Source organism: Delphinapterus leucas, chromosome 20, assembly GCF_059928025.1.
Source record: "Delphinapterus leucas isolate spDelLeu-1000000601 "Yukka" chromosome 20, BTC_Dleu_Yukka2, whole genome shotgun sequence".
NCBI lineage: Eukaryota > Metazoa > Chordata > Mammalia > Artiodactyla > Monodontidae > Delphinapterus > Delphinapterus leucas.
The window spans coordinates 12014848-12035022 of record NC_143148.1 but is presented as its reverse complement, the minus strand read 5'-3'; the positions used below and the strand labels follow the sequence as shown (position 1 = coordinate 12035022).

The 20175-nt window shown below is 56.7% G+C and overlaps 1 protein-coding gene and 1 pseudogene across 4 annotated transcripts in view; one reads left to right on the top strand and one right to left on the bottom strand.

Annotated features, from left to right (window-relative positions):
• The window catches only part of LOC111171043 (uncharacterized), a 33243-nt pseudogene extending 14462 nt beyond the window's left edge, over positions 1–18781 (bottom strand). Inside the window, exons 1-2 of the transcript XR_016390929.1 lie at positions 4966–18781; positions 1308–4349 (exon numbers count right to left, since the gene is read on the bottom strand). The product of XR_016390929.1 is annotated as an uncharacterized LOC111171043 (transcript). The remainder of the gene's footprint in view (positions 1–1307; positions 4350–4965) is intronic.
• On the top strand, positions 1864–20119 carry LIPE (lipase E, hormone sensitive type). 3 transcript variants are annotated; one of them, XM_089902800.1, is made up of 10 exons: positions 1864–3382; positions 11036–11571; positions 13729–13819; positions 13932–14077; positions 14274–14459; positions 14646–14940; positions 15718–15945; positions 16186–16362; positions 18690–19102; positions 19502–20119. In XM_089902800.1, the coding sequence occupies exons 1-10, from the start codon at positions 2527–2529 to the stop codon at positions 19709–19711; spliced, it is 3138 nt and encodes a 1045-aa protein (XP_089758926.1). In that variant the 5' UTR covers positions 1864–2526; the 3' UTR covers positions 19712–20119. The 3 variants fall into 3 exon arrangements, with proteins under 3 accessions (XP_089758926.1, XP_022441278.2, XP_022441276.2); XM_022585570.3 differs by lacking the exon at positions 1864–3382 and adding an exon at positions 4622–4973; XM_022585568.2 differs by lacking the exon at positions 1864–3382 and adding an exon at positions 5298–5498.
• The last annotated feature ends 56 nt before the right edge of the window (positions 20120–20175 follow it).

Below are 20175 nucleotides of genomic sequence, written 5' to 3'. Positions count from 1 at the left end.
AGGAGGAGGGTTGTTGGCAGTATTCTATTTCTAGGCCTGGGTAGTAGTTTCATGAATATCTTCTTTGTAACTACTTATTGAACTGCACACATAAGTTTTATGGACTTCTATACATGTATAATATTGTGCAACAGGGACTTCCCTGGTGGTCCAGTGGCTAAGACTCCACGCTCCCAATGCAGGGGGCCTGGGTTCAATCCCTGGTCAGGGAACTAAATCCCACACACTGAAACTGAGATCTCGCACGTGTCAATGAAGATCCTGCATACCACAACTAAGACTCGGCACAGCCAAATAAATTAATTAATTAAATAAATATATATATATATATATATTGTGCAATAGGGGCTTCCCTGGTGGCACAGTGGTTAAGAATCCGCCTGCCAATGCAGGGGACACGGGTTCAAGCCCTGGTCCGGGAGAATCCCACGTGCCTCGGAGCAACTAAGCCCGTGCGCCACAGCTACTGAGCCTACGCTCTAGAGCCCATGCTCTGCAACAAGAGAAGCCACTGCAATGAGAAGCCCACACACCGCAACAAAGAGTAGCCCCCCGCTCGCCGCAACTAGAGCAAGCCCACGCAGCAACAAGACCCAAAGCAGAAAAAAAAATAAATTTAGTTAATAATTAATTAATTTAAAAAAGAGTAGCCCCCACTCGCCGCAACTAGGGAAAGCCCACGCGCAGCAATGCAGACCCAATGCAGCCCCAAAATAAACAAATAAATAAAATATTGTGCAATAGTAAAAGATTTGTTAAAGGTACAGAGCAAAACAATATGTATAGTATAAGCTCATTTTTTTAAAAGTAAACTATTATGTTTACATACAAAAAGATATGGAGAACAAACTATTATGTAAAAAGTAAATAAGTTTTATTTTAATTTTTCCACTAGATGAGTCTTACTTTTAACATTTTAAAAGCTCTCATAAAAACTAAATTTAAAAAATGCATTAACCGTAGTCTCCCCCTTTTGTTTTCAACCTAGGACACTAAAGACACCACAAGAAGCCAACCAAGCCCTCCAGCGCCTGCCAGCAATTTCTCAGCTGGCAAGCCTTGCTCTGCCCTTACAGGAGCTATGAGAGCCCACCCTCCCGATGAAACATTCTGAGTCAACAAGGCAGTGAGCGCACCTTAAGATGCTCTTCTCCCACCTCACGCTCCCCATCCCTGTCTCTACTCCCTAAACCGTTCTAGTGTTCTCAAAAAAAAAGCATTATCACCAAAATTATTGCTCCCTCTAATGCCTTCTCCTGACAGTCTTTTCCTGTGCCCTCTCCCTACCCAGGCTTAAGCTCACTTACCTGAAAGAAACCAGGAAATCCAGGTTTCCTAGCTGGCACCACCTGACCTTAAATACAACCAGGCAAGTAGCAAACATAAGTCAATTAATATATTTAAATCTAATAGAGCAAAATCATTTTGTTTCAAAGGGGTCCGGAAATTCACGTTCAATCCAGTCGACCCATTTTACCCTGTAAATTCCAGACTTAATCCAGATTCTACACACACCTCTCCCCAACACCACCCTCAGTCTTTCTCCACTGCCCAACCTGTTATTCCTTTACTCATGCAACAAACCCTTCTGAGCTAAGAGCTAGGTGGGGCAAAGAAAGAAGTTAAAGCAATGAATCAGACATTGTCTTAGTAAAGATAATATAGATTTTTAAAAAACCTGGCACAATTTCCTAGCAGGTAAAATGCTTCCAGGATTTATGATTATCATCATCAATGGTCATCTGACTCTGTAACTTTCCAATCTACTAAAGAATACATATATGCAGAAGCAGAGTTGAAAGCTAGAGACATGGTGTGGTCCTGAAAAGGGCTTCAAGTGAAAAAATGAGAGGGTGTCTTTTTTTTAACATGGGAATAAAATGATCAGAACGATAATATAAGGGAATAAAATGGCAACCATTTGAAAGAATGAGTAAAGAGGAAAACATTAAAACAGTGTAGATCCTGGGAATCCCCCGGCGGTCCAGTAGTTAGGACTCAGCACTCTCACTGCTGTGGCCCCAGATTCAATCCCTGGTTGGAGAACTAAGATCCCGCAAACCGCAGCAGCCAAAAAAAAAAAAAATGTGTAGCTCCTGCCTCCCCCTCTGACCATTTCCTCAAACATCAGAAGGGGAGAAAAGAAAAGAAACACCAAGCCAGAATCTGGCTTCCGTCATCCAGGTTGAACAGAGGACTAAGTTGGGACGCTGGCCTTATGAGAAGCAGCATTTTAACTGACTGGTGAGTTGGGTGGCGTCCTATTTATGACACAACAGGGCAAGCCCCTCCCCTCTGATAGGAGAGTGTGCTGGGCACACAGCCTCCTCCTGTTCCCAATCCTCCTCTCAAAGCAGGAGGAACAGAGCACATCACTTGGCACAGGAGTAGGGGGCCACCTGCCAACTGCCTTAAAAAAGGAAGAGCAGGGATGCCAGGATGAAGGAGTGGAACCCAAAGGGAGGCGCCATCATGAGCAATCAGTGAGGGATCTGTGACAGAGGAGGCCTGTGGGGGCCGAGAAGGATGAAGCCTGGGAGATCAACATCTCCCTTCAGGGAAATAACAACAATGGAGCCAGGCTCTAAGTTAGTTTCTAGGTCTGACTGGGAACCTGAGCCACACCAGACACCTATCACCCAGTCAGAGTCTGGGCCAGAAAAGACACCCACAGCTCAGCCAGCACCTAAGGCTCAGCAGGGGCCCAATACCCAACAGAAGCGCACTGCACAGCAAAGACCCCTTGCCCAACATGAAGCTGAATCCCAGCAGGAACCTCGAGCACAGCAAAAATCTGCTTTGCAGCAGGAATTCCTTGCCCCACAGGAGCCTGCACCACAGCAGTCACCTCCCATCCAAAGGGTGCCCTTCAGGAAACAAGAAGCTGCCTCACAGCATAGACCTGGGCCAGGAAAAGATTCTAGAACTCAACAGGAGCCGGAATTGAGAGAGGGAGCTGGAGCCCAGGTAGGACCTGGACCCCAAAATGGACCACCTGCCCAGACGGAACTGATGTCCCAAGAGAGACGGAGACAGTCAGACCCTACAGCTCAGCACGCAGCTCCAGCCCAGGGAGCCAAATCCCAAGAGGGATCTTTGGCTGAGTGGCAATTTCTGTCAAAACCAAACGAACCATCCATACAGCAACCGGCCTCAGAACATAAGACATTTCTTGAACGGGTAGTAGATTCTGGTGCAGATTCAGATTTAGGGTTTACGTTAGAGACCAATTCGCCAGCCCAGAGGGGTGGAACAGTGGCCCAGGGAATGAAGCTGGTCTTCAAGGGGAAACCTGGTTATGAAGTGATGTCAGGATTTGGTGGGACGTCATTACCCAGTAAGAAAACCAGCAGCCAGAACCCCAGACACTACTGGAACCCAGGTAAGTTGAGCTGGGAGGAAGGGGGCCTCCCAGGGATGGTCATTCATTTGGTCAGGAAGAACTTAGGCCTGCCAGAATGTCAGGTGAGCTCAGGTGACCCCGCAACAGTCCTGCAGACACAGATCAACAGCCCCATTTGACGGAGGAGGAAGCTGAGCCCTAGAGAAGAGAGGGATCCTGCAGGAGGCTGGGCAGTTAGGGGCTGGCCAAGCCAGGACCCCCAGCGAGCCTCTGACTCCTTCCCCTGCTCCAGGCTGCCTCCCCGCGGGGATCTGGGGGAAATCAAACAGAAACTAAAAAAGGCCCTGGGCGAGGGGCCCGTACCCATCCCTTGGGCCCCCAACTCTGAGCACCGCTCTGGGGCGGGCACCAAGGGGGCCACCGCGGCACCCTGCTGAACGTGGACCCTTACCTTCGGCGAGTGTCCACGCAGGCTGGGCCGAAAACCGGGCAGGAGCGACCCTTGAGCTCTCTGGGTTGTCCAGTGGGCAGGAGGACACTTGCCCCCAGGGAGTCCCAGTCCCACCGGGCCCATGGCCTCGTGGGTTGTGATCTCAGGAAGGGGGCGCCTGGGAGAGGCACTGGGGCTCCGCCCAAGTCCCAGGCAAGGTCGGTGCTGACGAAAGGGAGAGCTGGGAGAGCGGTATGGGCGGGTCGTGGGCACAAGACTCCACTGGCGGCAGCATCCCTGCCCCTCCTCCGAAGCCGGCCACGGTGCCCCCGGGGAGCAGGCTCGGGCCCTGAGCTCCTTCTCTGCGCTCAGAAGCCCTGCCCTGCACAAAGGGGGGCGCAAGTTCTCTCCGGGGGACGTGGGGAGACTCGGTGAGATAGCCAGAGTGGGGGAAACAAGGCGGCCGCACTCCGGAAGCTGAGGGCACTGTGAGGACGGTTAGTCCGAAGGCTGGTAATGGGGGTCTCAGCCCAGAGGCCTGTGTCCCCCGGAAGGGCTGGGCCGCCTCTCTCAGGACTGAGGAGAAGAGGGTCATCCGGGTCTCTCAGTGCCGCGGCTGCTCGTGTGTTTAGGGAGGGCGGGGAGGAGGGGTGGGATGGTGCTTCTGGTGCTAAACAGCGGTCTCCCTGGGCCTCCCGAACCCAGTCTCAAGGGACGCCTTCACCACAGCGCCGCCACAGCCAAAGCCGCCTCTCCGGGACCCTCGGAAAGACAGCTGAGTGTGTGCGCACGCGCGAGCCTCGAGCCTCCTCTGTTTCCCGCCTTTTCTCAGGTTCGCGCAGTTCCCGCGGCCGCCTCTCCTCCCTGCGGGCGAGTGCACGGCTTGGAGCTAGTGCGCAGGCGCCGAGCACCCTACAGACCCTCCCTTCCATTCTCTCAGGGAGGGACAGGGCAGAGAGGAGAACCCCAAGAAACGGAGCAACAGGAGAACTAGAAGACTGAGGGCAGGGGGGAAAGGCGGGGCTTCCTCCTCCAAAGGCTCCCTGGCAGAGCCACGCCTCCTGCACTGCAGCCTGGCCTCGGCTTTGAATTGCCCGAGGACCTGGCCCGCTCCCCGCCCCAAGGCGGAAGAAAAGTGGCACCCGGCTCACCTCTCGGCGGGCCGACCCGGTGCGTTCTAGACGATCCCTACGTGGGAAGGTGAGTGGGAAGACAAGGATGACAGCCAACACGTGACAACATCGGGGCTTCCTTGCTGGGGTGACCCCCGTGGGACTCCCCACTAGTTCTGACCGAATACGCTTTTAGCCGCCTCCAAGGCTGCATTTTTGTTGGTCGCGGGCCCTTTAATGAGTGCGAGGGGGCGGGGCCAGGTTGCTGGCTCTAGCGGTGGGGGGCGGGACCCGACTGTGGAGGGCGGCCCTCCTTGCTCAGAGGGCGGGACCCAGAGAGAAGCAAGTCCGAGATTGGGTGGTGTGGGGGCCCGACGGTGGTACGTAGCAAGGATTGGTCCTCGGGGCGGTGACTGGCGGGTGGAATTGGCCCAGGCGGGTGGAATTGGCCCAGGCGGGTGGAATTGGCCCCGGGGCCCGGGCCGCGGAAAATTGATGGAGTCGGCCAGGGAAATGAGGTTCCCTGTGGCCGCTGGGGCTCCGGGCTCGAAGAAGGTTCAAGAGGGGTCCAAAAGTCAAAGGCGCGGGCGGTGGCGAAAAGGCAAAGCCAAAGGTGAGTGGGAGGAGGCCGGCAGGAGCCGGAAGGAACTTTAGACATCCTGTGGGAAACTGGGGACCGAGTGGACTGACCTCCTGCCACAAGAAGTGGGGGGGCCCGTGGACTGGCTCATTGCCGCCCTGCGGGGCGGGGGTGCGGGGATAATCCACTGTGAGAAGCGTGTGATGTGAGAGGGAAATATCACCTCCAGCATAAAAACTCTCCGACGCCCCAGTACCGTCTTGGGAGTAGAGTCCAGAATGTTAGTGTCCCGAACCAGGGTTCCTGCTCTAGCTCCGTACACGCTGTGTGACCGTGGCAGTTCTTGCCTTGTGATTTCAACGTGGGAGATGGTTCAAACGCCGATTTTCAGGTCTCTGACACTCTTGAGACGGTAATGGAGAAGAGATTTAGAAGCTGTGGTCCAAAGAGGAAGTTTAGGGGTGAGTCGGGTAGGAGGAAGGGGTGCCCTATAGTGGGGAATGCCTGGAGGAGGGGTTCAGTACAGCTCCAAACAGCCCTGTCCCACCATCCTTCATTCAGTCCACTAATCCATTTGCTGTCAGTCCACCTGCTTCAGCCTGGCTGCCCTAGGACCTAAATTCCTGACTCCTACTCCTAGGACTAAGGAGCCCTGGGTTCGCTTTGGACAGACTAAATTTCACTTGGGAGAAGGAAGTGCTGTCACCTGGGTTCCCTAGGGGGTCACATTATTTACAGATCTCAGCGGGCTGGAGAAACACTGACAGACCAACAGAGCCTCAGGCAGAGGCATACATGAAGTCCTTGCTGGATTAGGAGTATGTGTCAATCCCAGTGAGGACCTATGGGAATTTCCTGAGCAGGAAAGAAACAGACATAGCCGCCGGGCCCAGAGACCCCCAGACTTATCATCCTCCCTGCCATAGACATCATTATTAGCCAAGCATAGAACTGGAGTTGGCTCCAGATGCACACAGGAAGGCTCACACAGGCTCAGAGCTCAGACTCTCTTTACCCTGAGAGCAAGGGTGGAGGTGTTGAAGGGTTGGGAGTGTGTGACCAGATTTAAGTTTTAGAAAAATCCTCTGGCTGCTATGTGGAAAAGACATGGAGGGGGCAAAAACAGAGACACAGAAAGAGTTGTTACAGTCCTCTAGAGAAGGGGGCTAGTGGAGGTGGGAGAAGGGCCAGGTTCCAGTGCTTTCTAGGGGAGGCAGGGGGAACAGGACTTCATGACGGATTGGATGGGACTGGGAGGTGGCCATGCTGATGCCCTGGGTTCGAACTGGAGCAAATAGGAAGAGATGGGTACCACACACACACACACACACACACACACAAAAGATATACGTCCATACACATACAAACACATGGCCACACAATCTCACAGGCCAAGACAAATAGAGACACAGAAACCGTCACAGGCTGAGCAACACAGATAGGCCGTGACACATGCATACAAATGTGCTTGCAGACATACTGAGAAAAGAAAACACACAGACTAAGAAAAAATGTGGACACACTCACCCGCAAACACAGACCGGGACCAATGCTAGGCATGACAGGAACCTACATATGTATGTACCTCCATGGGAACCTCAAAGACATACTCACACCTGCCCACCCAGAAAGCACAGAGCTGAGACATGACAGAAGGAGCAACACGGATACACACAGAAACACAGCAGAGAAGCTGTGGCATCCTTGCTGGCTCGGTGACCCTGGGCAGTATGTCACCTCTCTGCATCTCAGTTTTCTCATCTGCCGAAATGGGTCATGATGGTTCCTACCTCACGGGTTGTGGAAAGGATGAAACAAGTTACCTCGCCTAAAGCACAGGAAGAGAGCTGGCACACAGCTGTCTTAGAGCAATGTCTGCTCTTCCATGCAGACACAGTCAGGGATCGAGCCACAGTCACTTACCCCTCGCCTGCATCTGCCCCCAGGCCTCTCCCCCTTCAGAAGGCCTTGCCCCTCCCAGGCCTCATACCTGGCCCTTCCTTGATCTTCCCCCCACTTACTTCCCTACCACCCTTTTCTCTTCCTGCTCAGTCCCCAGGGATCAAAATCCAGGCCGGGTCCAGTTGTCCTGTGACCATTTAGGGCAAAGGGCTAGTGCCCAGGCAGCAGGACCCTCACCCTTCCCTCTGCCCCAGTCCTCACCCAAGGCCCTGATGGCCTGCCCCTGCCCCAGTGCTCTCTGCCTCAGATTCTTGGCAAACCTCTATCAAACTCAGCATCCCACCCTCCCTGCTCCATCCGGCCCAGCCCCCAGGGAGCCGCCTGGAACAAGGCAAAGGGTAGCGCCTGGGATCCAGCCTCTTCCTCACTGCTTTGTGCAGTTTACTTCTTCTGTCCAGGTCTCCTGTGCCCTCATGTTCGATAAGGAGCCCTACCCCATAGACAGGAAGTAAATGACAGCTGCTTTATAAAATGGGAAACCGCAGCCATGCAATGAATACCACGCTAGCCCTGTGCCGGGCATGCGCAAGGGCTGGGGGCACAGCAGTGAACAAAACAAAGTCCCTGCCCACAGGGAGCCTGTAATCTATTGTCAGACACAGAAAGCAAACAGCACAAGCAGTAAATTGTACAGTATGTTAGATGGAAAAATGACCCGATACACATCTCAGTGAGGCTGAGTGAGAACCACAAAGCAAACCACGAGCAGAAATGCCACCGTGGGGTCCTGCTTACAAAGATCATTTCCGGCCCTCAGTGGGCAGGATGGCCAAGCGCAGTTTCCAGATGAGGAGACCAAGCTCATCTAGGATCACCTGGCCAGTGGCTTAGGCCGGTGTTCTGTTGTCACAGCCACCAAGCTCAGAGCTGCCTCCAGAGGCCTCTGTTTGTGCGTCCTGGGGAGGGGTGGGCCCGTCCCAAACTCCCATCCAGGCCCTCCTGCCCCCACTGTTACTCTTCTCTTTCCTTCCTTCTTCAAATATTTGCTGAGCACCTGCTATGTGCTAGGCCCCATGATGGACCCTGGGGCCATCCCATGCCCCCATGGGCATGATATCCCAGGCAGAGTGACAGGGGAGGATTCACCTACAGCCAAGCACATGACACTGAGGCCTCTCATTTGCACAGGCCTCTTCCAAGGGCCTGTACCTAATATCATACTTGTGGTTTTCTATTCTTTTTCCTAAAGAGCCCCACCTCCACTTGTAAAAGCGTCACAGCTCCATGAAGCCTGGTTCTGCCCCTGGGGGACACAAACAACAAACACGGAAACAAATAAATGGACAACTGCAAATATGTAAAATTCTAGGAAGAACAACTTAAAGATAATGGCAGAAAGCAGTGGTAGGGGGTGCATCTTAGATGGGGGGGAGCCCTCCTGGAGGAGGTGAGAAGCTGGGTCCTGAGGGTGAGAAAGAGCTGGCCAGGCAAGGAGCACGTGGCATAACGGAGGTGAAGTGCGTCTGAGCTTCAGCTTCCCATGTGTGAGGTGGGAATGACAGTCACAGCAGGAAGGGTAAGTGGCAGGCACAGGGTGCCCAGCGTGGGAATACCACGCGGCAGGACCTGCAGCTTGGGCCCCCTGGCTGAGCTTGGCACTGCCCTTAATTGGCTGTTGTCCTCCTGGGAGGGACAGGCAAGGCTGGCTGCCCTCTCTCTCCCCACCAGCTGGGGCCAGCTGTGCCACGGCCAGTCTGGGGGCAGGAGCTGCGATCAATCATGGTGCTTCTGCTCCCTGAATCCACCCTGGGGAGAAGGAGGGCAGCCAGGCTGGGTGAGAGGGCACACTTTGTTCAGGACCAGGGTGAGACTTCTGGGTCTAAGGGAGGAGGGGACAGGGGACCTGCACGCCTCAGTTCCTAACTGTTGAGGGGACTAGGGGTCTGGACTCCTGGGACTGAGGGAGGAGGGTCTTGTTGGCCCAAATTCCAGGGTTCAAAGCCAGAGGAGGCTGGGCAATGACTGGGAGTTGGGCCCCAGGCTCTGTTTACAGCACTGGGTTCTCACTGTCCTTTCTGGGTGGGAGGTGGAGCTGGCGGCCACACCCTGGGCAGGCTGGGCCCCTCCCCGGGATTATCACCCCAGGCTGCAACTGGCACAAGCCGCAGTCAGCAGCAGTCCCAGCCCTGGGGAGCTCTGAAGAGGCCTGGGAGGGGTGAGTTCACTGCCAGCTGACAGACAGGAGTGGCCGCTGCCAAACCCCAGGGCCTAGAGGGGAAAAGAGACACCTTTTTCTGGGGGATCGGGGGACCCTCGACTTGGGAGTCAGGCAAGGTGCTGGATGGGCTTCAGGAGGGAAGAGTATCTGAAGCAGAGGGCAGCATCCCCACCGAGGGGCGCATGAACAGCTTGTCCAGGACCTGGGTGACAGGACGGGGATGCCGACGGGAAGATTAACCGGGGACCCTGAAGTGTGGGGAGTCAGGCCTAGTCCAGGGAAAGTTTTTGAGAGCCAGAGCTAGAGGCCCAGTCTCCAGAGCCCTGGGACGGAGACCAGCAAAAGTAACGGCTCTGGCCCCAGAGGTTTGGGTCTGACTTCTGCTCTGCCGCTTTCAAGGAAACTTTCATCTCCTTACTTAATACCTCTGGGCCTCAAGTTTCCTCTCGTAAGATGGGAATGCTCCTAATAACAGTTGAAACATGAACCGAGGCGGTCTGGGCCTCAGAGGGTTAGTGAGAACCTAAAGGAGCAAACAGAGAAAGCTCTTAGCACAGAGTCTGACTCAGAGTGAGTTCAAGGTTAATGGCAGGGATGAATACCATCCTAGGCAGGGGGCAGGGCTGGCCCGTGCAAGCTAAGCCAGGCCTGAAGGCCAGGGACCCAGCTGGGGGAGGAGTGGAACCAAGGTTTGGGGACCCCCAGAGAAGACTGGAGGGGATTCCACAGCCAGACTGGAGGGACCAGGAGGGGGCAGGAGTGACCCCTCAGTTGTACGTAAGGCTAGAAATATGAACTCCTGGGTTCAGGAAGAGAATTGGGCTTGGGTCCAGGGTCCTGGGACACCACCAGGTGGGTGGGAATCGGTGGGTTGAGGGCTGAACTCTCCCAAATATTGCAGAAGGCAAGGGCCTGTGGGCGACCCCTGGGACCTGAGAAGGAGGTAGGATGGGGGCTTGAACTCCTGGTCCTGAGAGAGGGGACCAACGGGGGGTCCAGACTGCTCAGAACCTAGAGGGAGTCCTGGGTCCCGGGAGAGTAAATGGAGACAGATGCCTGAACTTGGGTCCCCAGAAGGGAGAAAGGGTTACATAGACTCCTGGGCTGTAGGACAGATGCTGGAGCTAAGGAATCAATCAGTGTCCCAAATGAGAGAGGACAGGGACTCCTGGGCCCTGAAGAGGAGGGTTCTGGGGCCTGGACTCCTGCGTCTTAGGAAGGTGGGGACTGAGGGATCAAACTTGCCTCTTGAGCAGGGAGAGAGTGGGTACCTGGACTCATGGGTCCCAAGGAAGGAAGGAACTGGAGCCCTAGACTCCATCCTTCGGTCTGAAGGAGGGGCTGTGGTCTGACGTGAGTCTGTGGGAGAAGGGGGTAGAGCCTGGACTCCTGGACGCCAGGCTCCAGCTGGTCCAGCCCTGCCTTAACGTGCCTCCCGACCTGCCCGCAGCCTCACGGCTCTCGCACAGCATGGACCTGCGCACAGTGACACAGTCGCTGGTGACCCTGGCAGAGGACAACATGGCCTTCTTCTCCAGCCAGGGCCCTGGGGAGACAGCACGGCGGCTGTCAGGCGTCTTTGCAGGTGTTCGGGAACAGGCACTGGGGCTGGAGCCAACCCTGGGCCGCCTGCTGAGCGTGGCACACCTCTTTGACCTGGACGCAGAGACGCCGGCCAACGGGTACCGCAGCCTGGTGCACACAGCCCGCTGCTGCCTGGTGCACCTGCTGCACAAATCCCGCTACGTGGCCTCTAACCGCCGCAGCATCTTCTTCCGTACCAGCCACAACCTGGCCGAACTCGAGGCCTACCTGACCGCTCTCACCCAGCTCCGTGCTCTGGCCTACTACGCTCAGCACCTGCTGGCCACCAACCAGCCCGGGAGGCTCTTCTTCGAGGGTGATGAGAGGGTCATTGCCGACTTCCTGCATGAGTACATCACTCTGCACAAGGGCTGCTTCTACGGCCGCTGCCTGGGCTTCCAGGTGAGCCCCCTGCCCTGCCCCTCTGGGCCCATGGTGAAGGCACATGGTGGGCCCCAACCAGGCTCAGTAGCATAGTAGAGGAACCACAGTGGTCTGTGTTACTGGATTCAGCAAACAGCAGATGCAGGAAGGGGAAGCTGTCTGGGGCTCAGACAGCACTGCACGAAGGGTCTCAAACTTGTGGCCCTTTGGCCGAATCTACAGTGGAGGAAATCTTTAACTTGCATGGCCTCTTGCACCAGGATCTCCACTGCTCCCTATCGTCCTACACTCAGGAGATTCATTCACTCTTTTACGTGACCTGTCTGGCCCCTGAATGAATTGGAGACCCTCTAGGAGAGTAGCCAGTACTGTTCTCAAGGCCAGTTTGTAAGAGCACGCCTCACTTAGTCATCCCCACCGGAGGCCTGGCAGGCAGGGAGGAAGGGTGCCAGCCCCATTTTACAGAGGTTCAAGGGGAGGGGCCCCAAGCTTCTCAGCTGGACCCAGGTCAGCCTGGGCATATTGACTCACCTAAGGCACAGTAGAATCCAGATGTTGAGGTTTCAGGGAGAGCCAGGGAGCATATCCAAGTTGGTGACAGTGAGGAAGACCTGGCTGTGGCCCCTCTCCTCCCTGAACCAGGGCCCTGACCCCCAGCTGCAGGCCTTCTCCTATCCTCTGCCCACCCCAAACCACCCTCAGGGAGACACAGCTCATCTCAGAACTGACAGGGAAGCAGCCCTGAGGCCTTTGGACTCACAGGAAGAGTATTTTGGGGACTCAGAATTGGGAAGCACTTGGGGCACCAGGCCCAGAGCCAAGGCCCAACTTGCCCCCATCTGGGGTCAGTGCTGTGTCCACAGTCCCCAGCCACATCTGGGAACCCCAACAGGAGTATCTGGAGCTGTGTAACCCTGTACCCCTTCAGACCCTCTCTGGGCCTCAGCTACCTCAGTGTAGCTGAGCTTGGCAGTCTCTCAGCCTCTTCCCACCGTACCCCACCTTTCTCTGCTTCCATGCGGGGCAGCCTGTCCTCACCAATCCAGCCTGGGCGTTCCTGGGAACTTCCCCTCGCCTAAGCTGAACCCACAAATATTGATCAGCCCAGCTTGGCCAGCCTGCTCCTCCCTGTGTCCCGGCTGTCCCCTCGAAGCTCGGGAGTGAGAACCCAGGGTCACCTGAGCCCGGCTGTGCTCTCTGGCCCACTGGGCCCCCGGCCAGGGGCAGGGCCATGCCTGACAGCTACTCTCTGAGGGCCCAGCTGTGCCATGTTGCAGGACAGCCTCCCCCTGTAAAATGCCAGCCCCTGGAGGCCCTCTCTGTCTAGGTCTCGTTCAGCGCCTGTTCCAGCCCAATGCCTAGCACACAGTAGGACCCAGGCCAGTATTTGCTGAAGGAACAGAAGAACCCTGCTGGCCCCTTGCCCAGCCTCCTGTGGCTTTCTTTTTCTCTCTATTGTCTTTTCTTAGCTGCCTGGCTCCTCTCAGATGCTGGGTCTCCCCATTTGACTCTTTCTGCCTCAGGATCTCGGGCCCTGTCTCTGACCTTTCCCATTTCTGTCTCCCTGCTGCCCCTTAACTGGTCCCCACTGCCTGCATCACCTCATCTCTGTCCTCGCTGAGTTTCAGGGATCCCTGCATCATCCTTCTCCCAGCTCACCACCCTCTATGGCTCCACCCACATCTAGAACAAATCCAAATCCTCAGGCCCCACGTGAGCCCCCTTTGCTTCTCTGATCTCAGCCCCTGCGCCTCTCCCCTGGCTCACTCTGCTCCCGCCACACCCACCATCACACCAAGCACAGGGCCACCTCAAACGCTTTGCACGTGTCCTGCCCCCTGCAGGGAACAGCCTTCCCTCGCTTCATTCCCATCCCTCCTCAAGTCCCCTCCTGGAGACCCGTATGAGGAGTCAGACCCCTAACCATCACTCTGTCCCCTCCACCTACCGTCTTTTCAAACATTGATCGTTACTTCACATTATATGGCATGCCTTTATTTGAGTATTGTCTGTCTTTTCGACAACATCAGCTCCATGAAGGTGCCTAGAGCAGTGCCTGGCACGCAGCCAGAGCTCACTAAATGTTTGCTGAATGACCACATCTACCCCCCATGTCTCTGCCCCACCCCACTCCTGCCCGCCCCTGGTCCCTGACTTGGAGGCATGTCTCCACAGTTCACGCCTGCCATCCGGCCATTCCTGCAGACCGTCTCCATCGGGCTGGTGTCCTTCGGGGAGCACTACAAACGCAACGAGACGGGCCTGAGTGAGTCCCTGCAGGGACCTACCTGCAGCCTCCCCTCCACTCCTGTCCTTCCTCCGCACCGCTGCCCCAGCGAGGCTGCCAGGGGCTCCCTGACACCCCTCCTGACCCCCAGGTGTGACAGCCAGCTCCCTCTTCACCGGTGGCCGCTTTGCCATCGACCCAGAGCTGCGTGGGGCCGAGTTTGAGCGGATCGTACAGAACCTGGACGTGCACTTCTGGAAAACCTTCTGGAATATCACAGAGATCCAGGTGCTATCGGTGAGCATGGGGCACGGTGAGGGCCCCAACCTGGTGCATGATGGGGAAACTGAGGCCCAGAGACACTCCCGGGCCTCTGCAGTGTTCCAGGTCCAGGGATAGCACGGGAGGAAAAAGACTGGGGGTCGGAGGGGAGGTGTGAGGGGAACCCCTGCCAGCAGCCCCTCCCAGCGCCCCTTCTGTTCCCTCCCACCAGTCTCTAGCAAACATGGCATCGGCCACCGTGAGGGTAAGCCGCCTGCTCAGCCTGCCACCCATCACCTTTGAAATGCCGCTGACTGCTGACCCCAAGGTCATGGTCACCATCTCACCCCCACTGGCCCACACAGGCCCCGGGCCCGTCCTCGTCAGGCTCATCTCCTATGACCTGCGTGAAGGACAGGTAGGGTCCCTGCCTCAGCCAGGACAGGTACAGAGCTGAGGAGCATGGAAGCACCTTCCCCAAACGTCCTCCCACCTCTCACTGCCCACACTGCCCCGACTCCTGTCTCTGAGCACACACCCTCGGTGGGGTGAGGCCCAGGAAGACCACACCGGCCTGACCCACTTCCTCGTTCCTCACCCCCAGGACAGTGAGGAGCTCAGCAGCCTGGGGAGGTCCGAGGGCCCCAGGAGCCTGGAGCTGCGGTCCCGCCCCCAGCAGGCACCCCGTTCAAGGTGCCTGGTAGTGCACATCCATGGCGGCGGCTTCGTGGCCCAGACCTCCAAATCCCATGAGCCTTACCTCAAGAGCTGGGCCCAGGAGCTGGGCGCCCCCATCCTCTCCATCGACTACTCCCTGGCCCCCGAGGCCCCCTTCCCCCGGGCGCTGGAGGAGTGCTTCTACGCCTACTGCTGGGCCGTCAAGCACTGTGCCCTCCTTGGTGAGCCTGAGCCCCTCACTGCCACCAGCTCCCCGAGCCCGCCCCAGCCTCCTGCAGGGGGAACGATCCACTAGTTGCTCAGGCCTCAGTCTTGCATGCCCCACCTCCCCTTCCATCTCCTGCCACCCGGCCCTCTGCCGCCTGTTCACCCCGCCTGTCCCCCGCCCACTCCCCCAGCTCTGCCCCAGTGCTCCCACCTTCCGTCTCAACCACTTCCTCCTTCTGCCTCCTACTTCCGCCCACTCTAGCCCTGACACTCTGTCCCCCACCTCCCCATGGCCTCCTGTCTGTCTACCCACTGCTGTCCTGTGCTGGCGGCCACCTGGCCTCACTCCAGCCCGTTCTCCCAGCTCCGCCGACCTCCTGCTCCCCACAGCTTGGGAAGTACAGGATGAGGCCGTGCGTCAGGGCACAGGGCCCCTGGCCCCTGTGTGCAGTCAGCCTGAACCCTGGCTTCCATCTGCTGGCCTCGATGCCCCTCCCTCCTGAAACGTGCCCTTGGTCTCCCTTTTCCACCACCCTCCCTCCTTGCTTCTGACCTCCAGCCTCCCAAGCTTCCTGATCTCCAGGCCTCTCCATGTCCCAAGGCTGCCTTATCCTCTGACCACTATCCCCCAAATGGGTCTAAATCCCTGCCGTAGTTTACCAGTGTCTAAAATTGCAATTGGCTAGACCCTGGGGTTGGGCCCCCGACACCCGACCTCTGAGAGCCCAGTGCTCTTGGCCCAGAGCTCCAGTTGCTCCCTGCCAGGCTTGACCAAGCCCCCTCCAAACCAGGCTCAACAGGTGAGCGGATATGCCTCGCAGGAGACAGCGCAGGCGGGAATCTCTGCTTCACCGTGTCCCTTCGGGCAGCGGCCTATGGGGTGCGGGTGCCAGATGGCATCATGGCAGCCTACCCGGCCACAATGCTGCAGGCTACCGCCTCTCCTTCCCGCCTTCTGAGCCTCATGGACCCCCTGCTGCCCCTCAGCATGCTCTCCAAGTGTGTCAATGCCTATGCTGGTTAGTCCCACACCCACTCGACTGGGGCCCTGCGGGTGCTTGGATACCTGGGTCCTTTGGGGTCAGAGACTAGAGCCCTGTCTCATTGGGTATGAAGGAGAGGGAATCTGAGACTCCTTGTTCCTGCTGAAGCCATCAGATATTCTGGGTCCCTGGGGGCACAGATGCCTGAGGTTCTGGGTGTTCAGACTGGGCCCAGAAAGAGAAGAGACCAACTCAGCCCCCCACGTACACTCCCAGGTGGGGAGACCGAGGACCACTGTGACTCGGACCAGAAGGCGCTGGGCATGGTGGGGCTGGTGCAGCGGGACACAGCCCTGCTTTTCCGAGACCTCCGCCTGGGTGCCTCCTCGTGGCTCAACTCCTTTCTGGAGCTAAGCGGGCAGAAGTCCCACCCAAACTCGGTGCCCATAGCAGGTGAGTGATGCCCTTTCCTCACACACCCATCCAGCGTGGCCAGGAGGGACAGCCTGGCACACCAGAAGTCCTGGGGAAGGCAAGAGGCTGTGCCCTGGGCCCTCAGGGAAGCAGCGATCACCTTCCTGGCTCTGCCCCATATCTGTGCCAAGTCCCTACCACAAAGCCTTGATTGTCCACGACAGCCCACATCTTACGAATTCCAGGACTCTGGTCCCCCGGGTCAACTCAGAATCCCAGGAACTGTAAGATTTAGCTTTCTAAACAGCCTCTCTCAGAAAGGCACCCTGCGGAATGACTCAGAAGACCTGCCGAGTGTCCTGATTTTCAGTCCCAAGAACCCCACCCAAATCCCTTGGGCCCTCGGTGAGAGTCCAGACCTCCTAGATTCTTTCCAGACTTTTAACAGAAGTGCTTGGGGATATACCCCCTCCAGGGGCTGGCCCTGGCATGGGGAGATCAGCAGATTGGACAGACCTCAGGAAGTGGAGGAGATTCCCAGCCCTGGGTGGGTAGCAGGACCCTCAGGCAGCCAAAAATCACTTCCATCCAGGAATCCATTTTTTCCCACCATTTCCTGGATTTTAAAGCACAACCAATTCAAATCACTTTCAATAGTATTTTCTGGGTAATAGAAATTGCATGTTCAAAAGTAGATACATTAAAAAAAAAAAAAAGATACAGTTCCCACAGAATTCCCTGGTGGTCCAGTGGATAGGACTCTGCACTTTCACAGCCGAGGGCACAGGTTCAATCCCTGGTTGGGGAAGTAGGATCCCGCAAGCCACGGCCAAAAAAAAAGTAGATACAGTTCCTGTTATTCAGAAAAACATTCCAATTGAATGTGCTTTATTTTAAATTCAGTTTTTAATACTAGGATATTCCAATGGTTGCAAGTAAATATACCCAAAAACAATTAAAAGAGATTTTGAATTTTAGGCACATGGACCATTGGGCATAGGCGGTTTCCTTGTAGGAGAAAAGTGACAAGAGCAAACCCTAGAGGCGCACACACCAGTCTAGCTCCCTACTGTACCAGGTACTGGCTGGTTGCTGGCTGACGTGGGCAGGTCACGGTATCTGTGAGCCTTGCTTTGCTCCTCTGTGAAATGGGTACAAGAAGAATACCTGCCTCACAAGGTTGTTGTAAGGACTGCATACACCTATTTGTGCCAAGCACCCAGCACAATACCTGGCACACAGTAGGTGCTCCTTGAAGATGCTGGTCCTCTGGTGCCCTGTGACTCTAGTCAACAGTTCTGTTCCAGTGACCCTCTGGGGCACAGGGCACCTATGCAGTTATTCTCATATCGTCTTGCGTTTTGCCTTTATGGATTTATAAAAGCAAGTGGAAAAAAAAACCTGAAAAATGTAAGGTCCTGGCCCTAGTGGTAAGCAGCCTGAGTCTGATAAAATCAGTGGAGCTGAGGCCAAGGTGGCTATACCAGGCAGGCCTGAAGCGCACCTTTAGCATCATTTGGGCACTTGCTTGTCTGGTCATTCAAAAGGAATAGATGGGGAATTCCCTGGGGATCCAGTGGTTAAGACTCCACACTCCCAATGCAGGGGGCATGGGTTTGATCCCTGGTCTGGGAACTAAGATCCCGCATGCCACCCAGCATGGCCAAAAAACAAAAACGAAACAAAGGGAAGAGATGAAGTGAAGAACACGAAGGAACTTGGGGGAGCATATCTACGTGGCTAAAGATGTGGGATCGCTAGGAACCTGGTATGTCCTCAGGATTCTTTTTAGCTCCCCGTGAACAGGGCCTCCTTTCAAGCCACATGGGCCTGCTCACTACTCCACTTTGATCCATTCATACCCTCTGTCTCAAGTGACAATAAAAAGTTGACTGGGCCTCGTGCTGGGGCCAGGGAGGCAGCTGGAACAGGGCACCTGGTAATAAAACATAAATATTGATATATTATGACCTCCCAGGGGTAGCACTACCTAATCCCAAATCTTATTATCCCACTGAGTTCTCACCACCTCCTATGAGGTAAGGGCTATTTTTATCCCCTTTGTACAGAGAAGGAAACAGGTTCCCAGAAGTAAACACCCCTCTGTTAGCACACAGCTCCACCTCCAAGACCTGTGACTCCTTCCACCTCCCCCTTGGAGTTGCAGCCTGGGGCACCCTGGAGTTCCCCGCCCATCCCCAGGGAAGGAGTCTGGGGGAACACTCTAGGCCTCCACAGCGGGTGCAACTCCTCCACCGGCCACTGCTCTGCCCATGATCTTCCCGGCCAGCCAACCATACACACAGCCAACAGAGCCAGGATTATCTGTGTCCCTGGCTGGCCCCCTAACCCTGCTCCTCTCGCAGAGCCAATGCGGTGCAGTGTGTCTGAAACAGCACTGGCCCAGCCTGAGAGCCCACTGGGAAAGGACTCCCTCAAGGGCCTGACGCTGCATGACCTGAGCCTAAGGGGCAGCTCTGAGACACCGGACACCCCGCAGCTGTCACTGTCAGCGGAGGCACGTGGCCACTCCACACCCTCAGCCGTCAACATCTTACTTCGGCCTGAGGATGCATCTGAAGAATCTGAGGCCGGGGATGAGCTGAGCACCAAGGACAGAGTGTATGCTGCCTTCCCTGAGGGTTTCCACCCCAGGCGCTCCAGCCACGATGCCAAACAGGTGACCCTCTACTCGTCGCCCATCCTCAAGAATCCCTTCATGTCACCGCTGCTGGCACCTGACAGCATGCTGCAGACCCTGCCACCTGTGCACATCGTGGTGAGTGCCAGACAGGGAAGGTGGAGCTGGCAAGGAGCGGGGAGGGCGGGGCACTGGTGCACCTGGGGAAGGGAGCCCCGGGGGGGGGGGGGGAGAGGGGGGCGGGAATGGAGGAAGCCTGCCTAAGCCTGACTGAAGAGGAGGGAAGGCCCGGAAACAGGTAGACTAAGGGAGTCTTGTTGAGTACCTGGGGCAGGCGCTGGGCTTGGAGATTCGGGGAAGGGGAAAAGAGAGGGTGGGTCTCTGGGGGAAGGGAGAAGCTAGGCAGAGGCCAGTTAAACTCATTCTCCGACTCTCCGCCCCCCTCCCCATGTCTCCTGCCTCTATCCACCCACATGGCCACGTAATTCCCCGCGTTCATCTACCCTGCCCCTGTGCCCCACCCCCGCCGTCCCGCAGGCGTGCGCGCTGGACCCCATGCTGGACGACTCAGTCATGTTCGCGCGGCGGCTACGCAGCCTGAGCCAGCCCGTGACGCTGCGCGTGGTGGAGGACCTGCCGCACGGCTTCCTGAGCCTGGCGGCGCTGTGCCAGGAGACGCGGCAGGCCGCGGCGCTGTGTGTGGAGCGCATCCGCCTCGTCCTCAATCCGCCGGGCCCGCCGGTCTGAGCCGTGGGACGGAGCCAGGCCACGCGGGGAGAGGGGGGCTGCCGGGGTCTACACTAAAGGCCTCTTGTACCCATCTGCGCAGGGTTCCGCAGTGAATGCGCCACGGAAAGGGCGGCAGAGACCCCTGCCGCGGCTCCGGGCCCATCCGGCCCCTCCCTCGGGCCGGGCGGAAGGGGGCGGGCTGTGCCTTAAATCGAGGGTGCGGCAAGGGGGGGGCGGGGCAAGGGCCCTCGAAAGCTAACACCCTGGCCTGCGGGAGGGGGACGCCCAGAAAGCAGTCTCCGAGACAGCTGGACCTGCACTCCACCACTGCCTTCTGCTGCCGCGACCGCCGCAGGGGCGGAGCCTGACCCTACTTTGCAGGAAGGTTTGCTTTGTTTGCTTTTTGTAAATAAAAGTATTTAATTAGTTTGCCCTCACGCAAATAGAGTGGGTGGGGTGTCGCCCACCAGGGGCAGCATCGG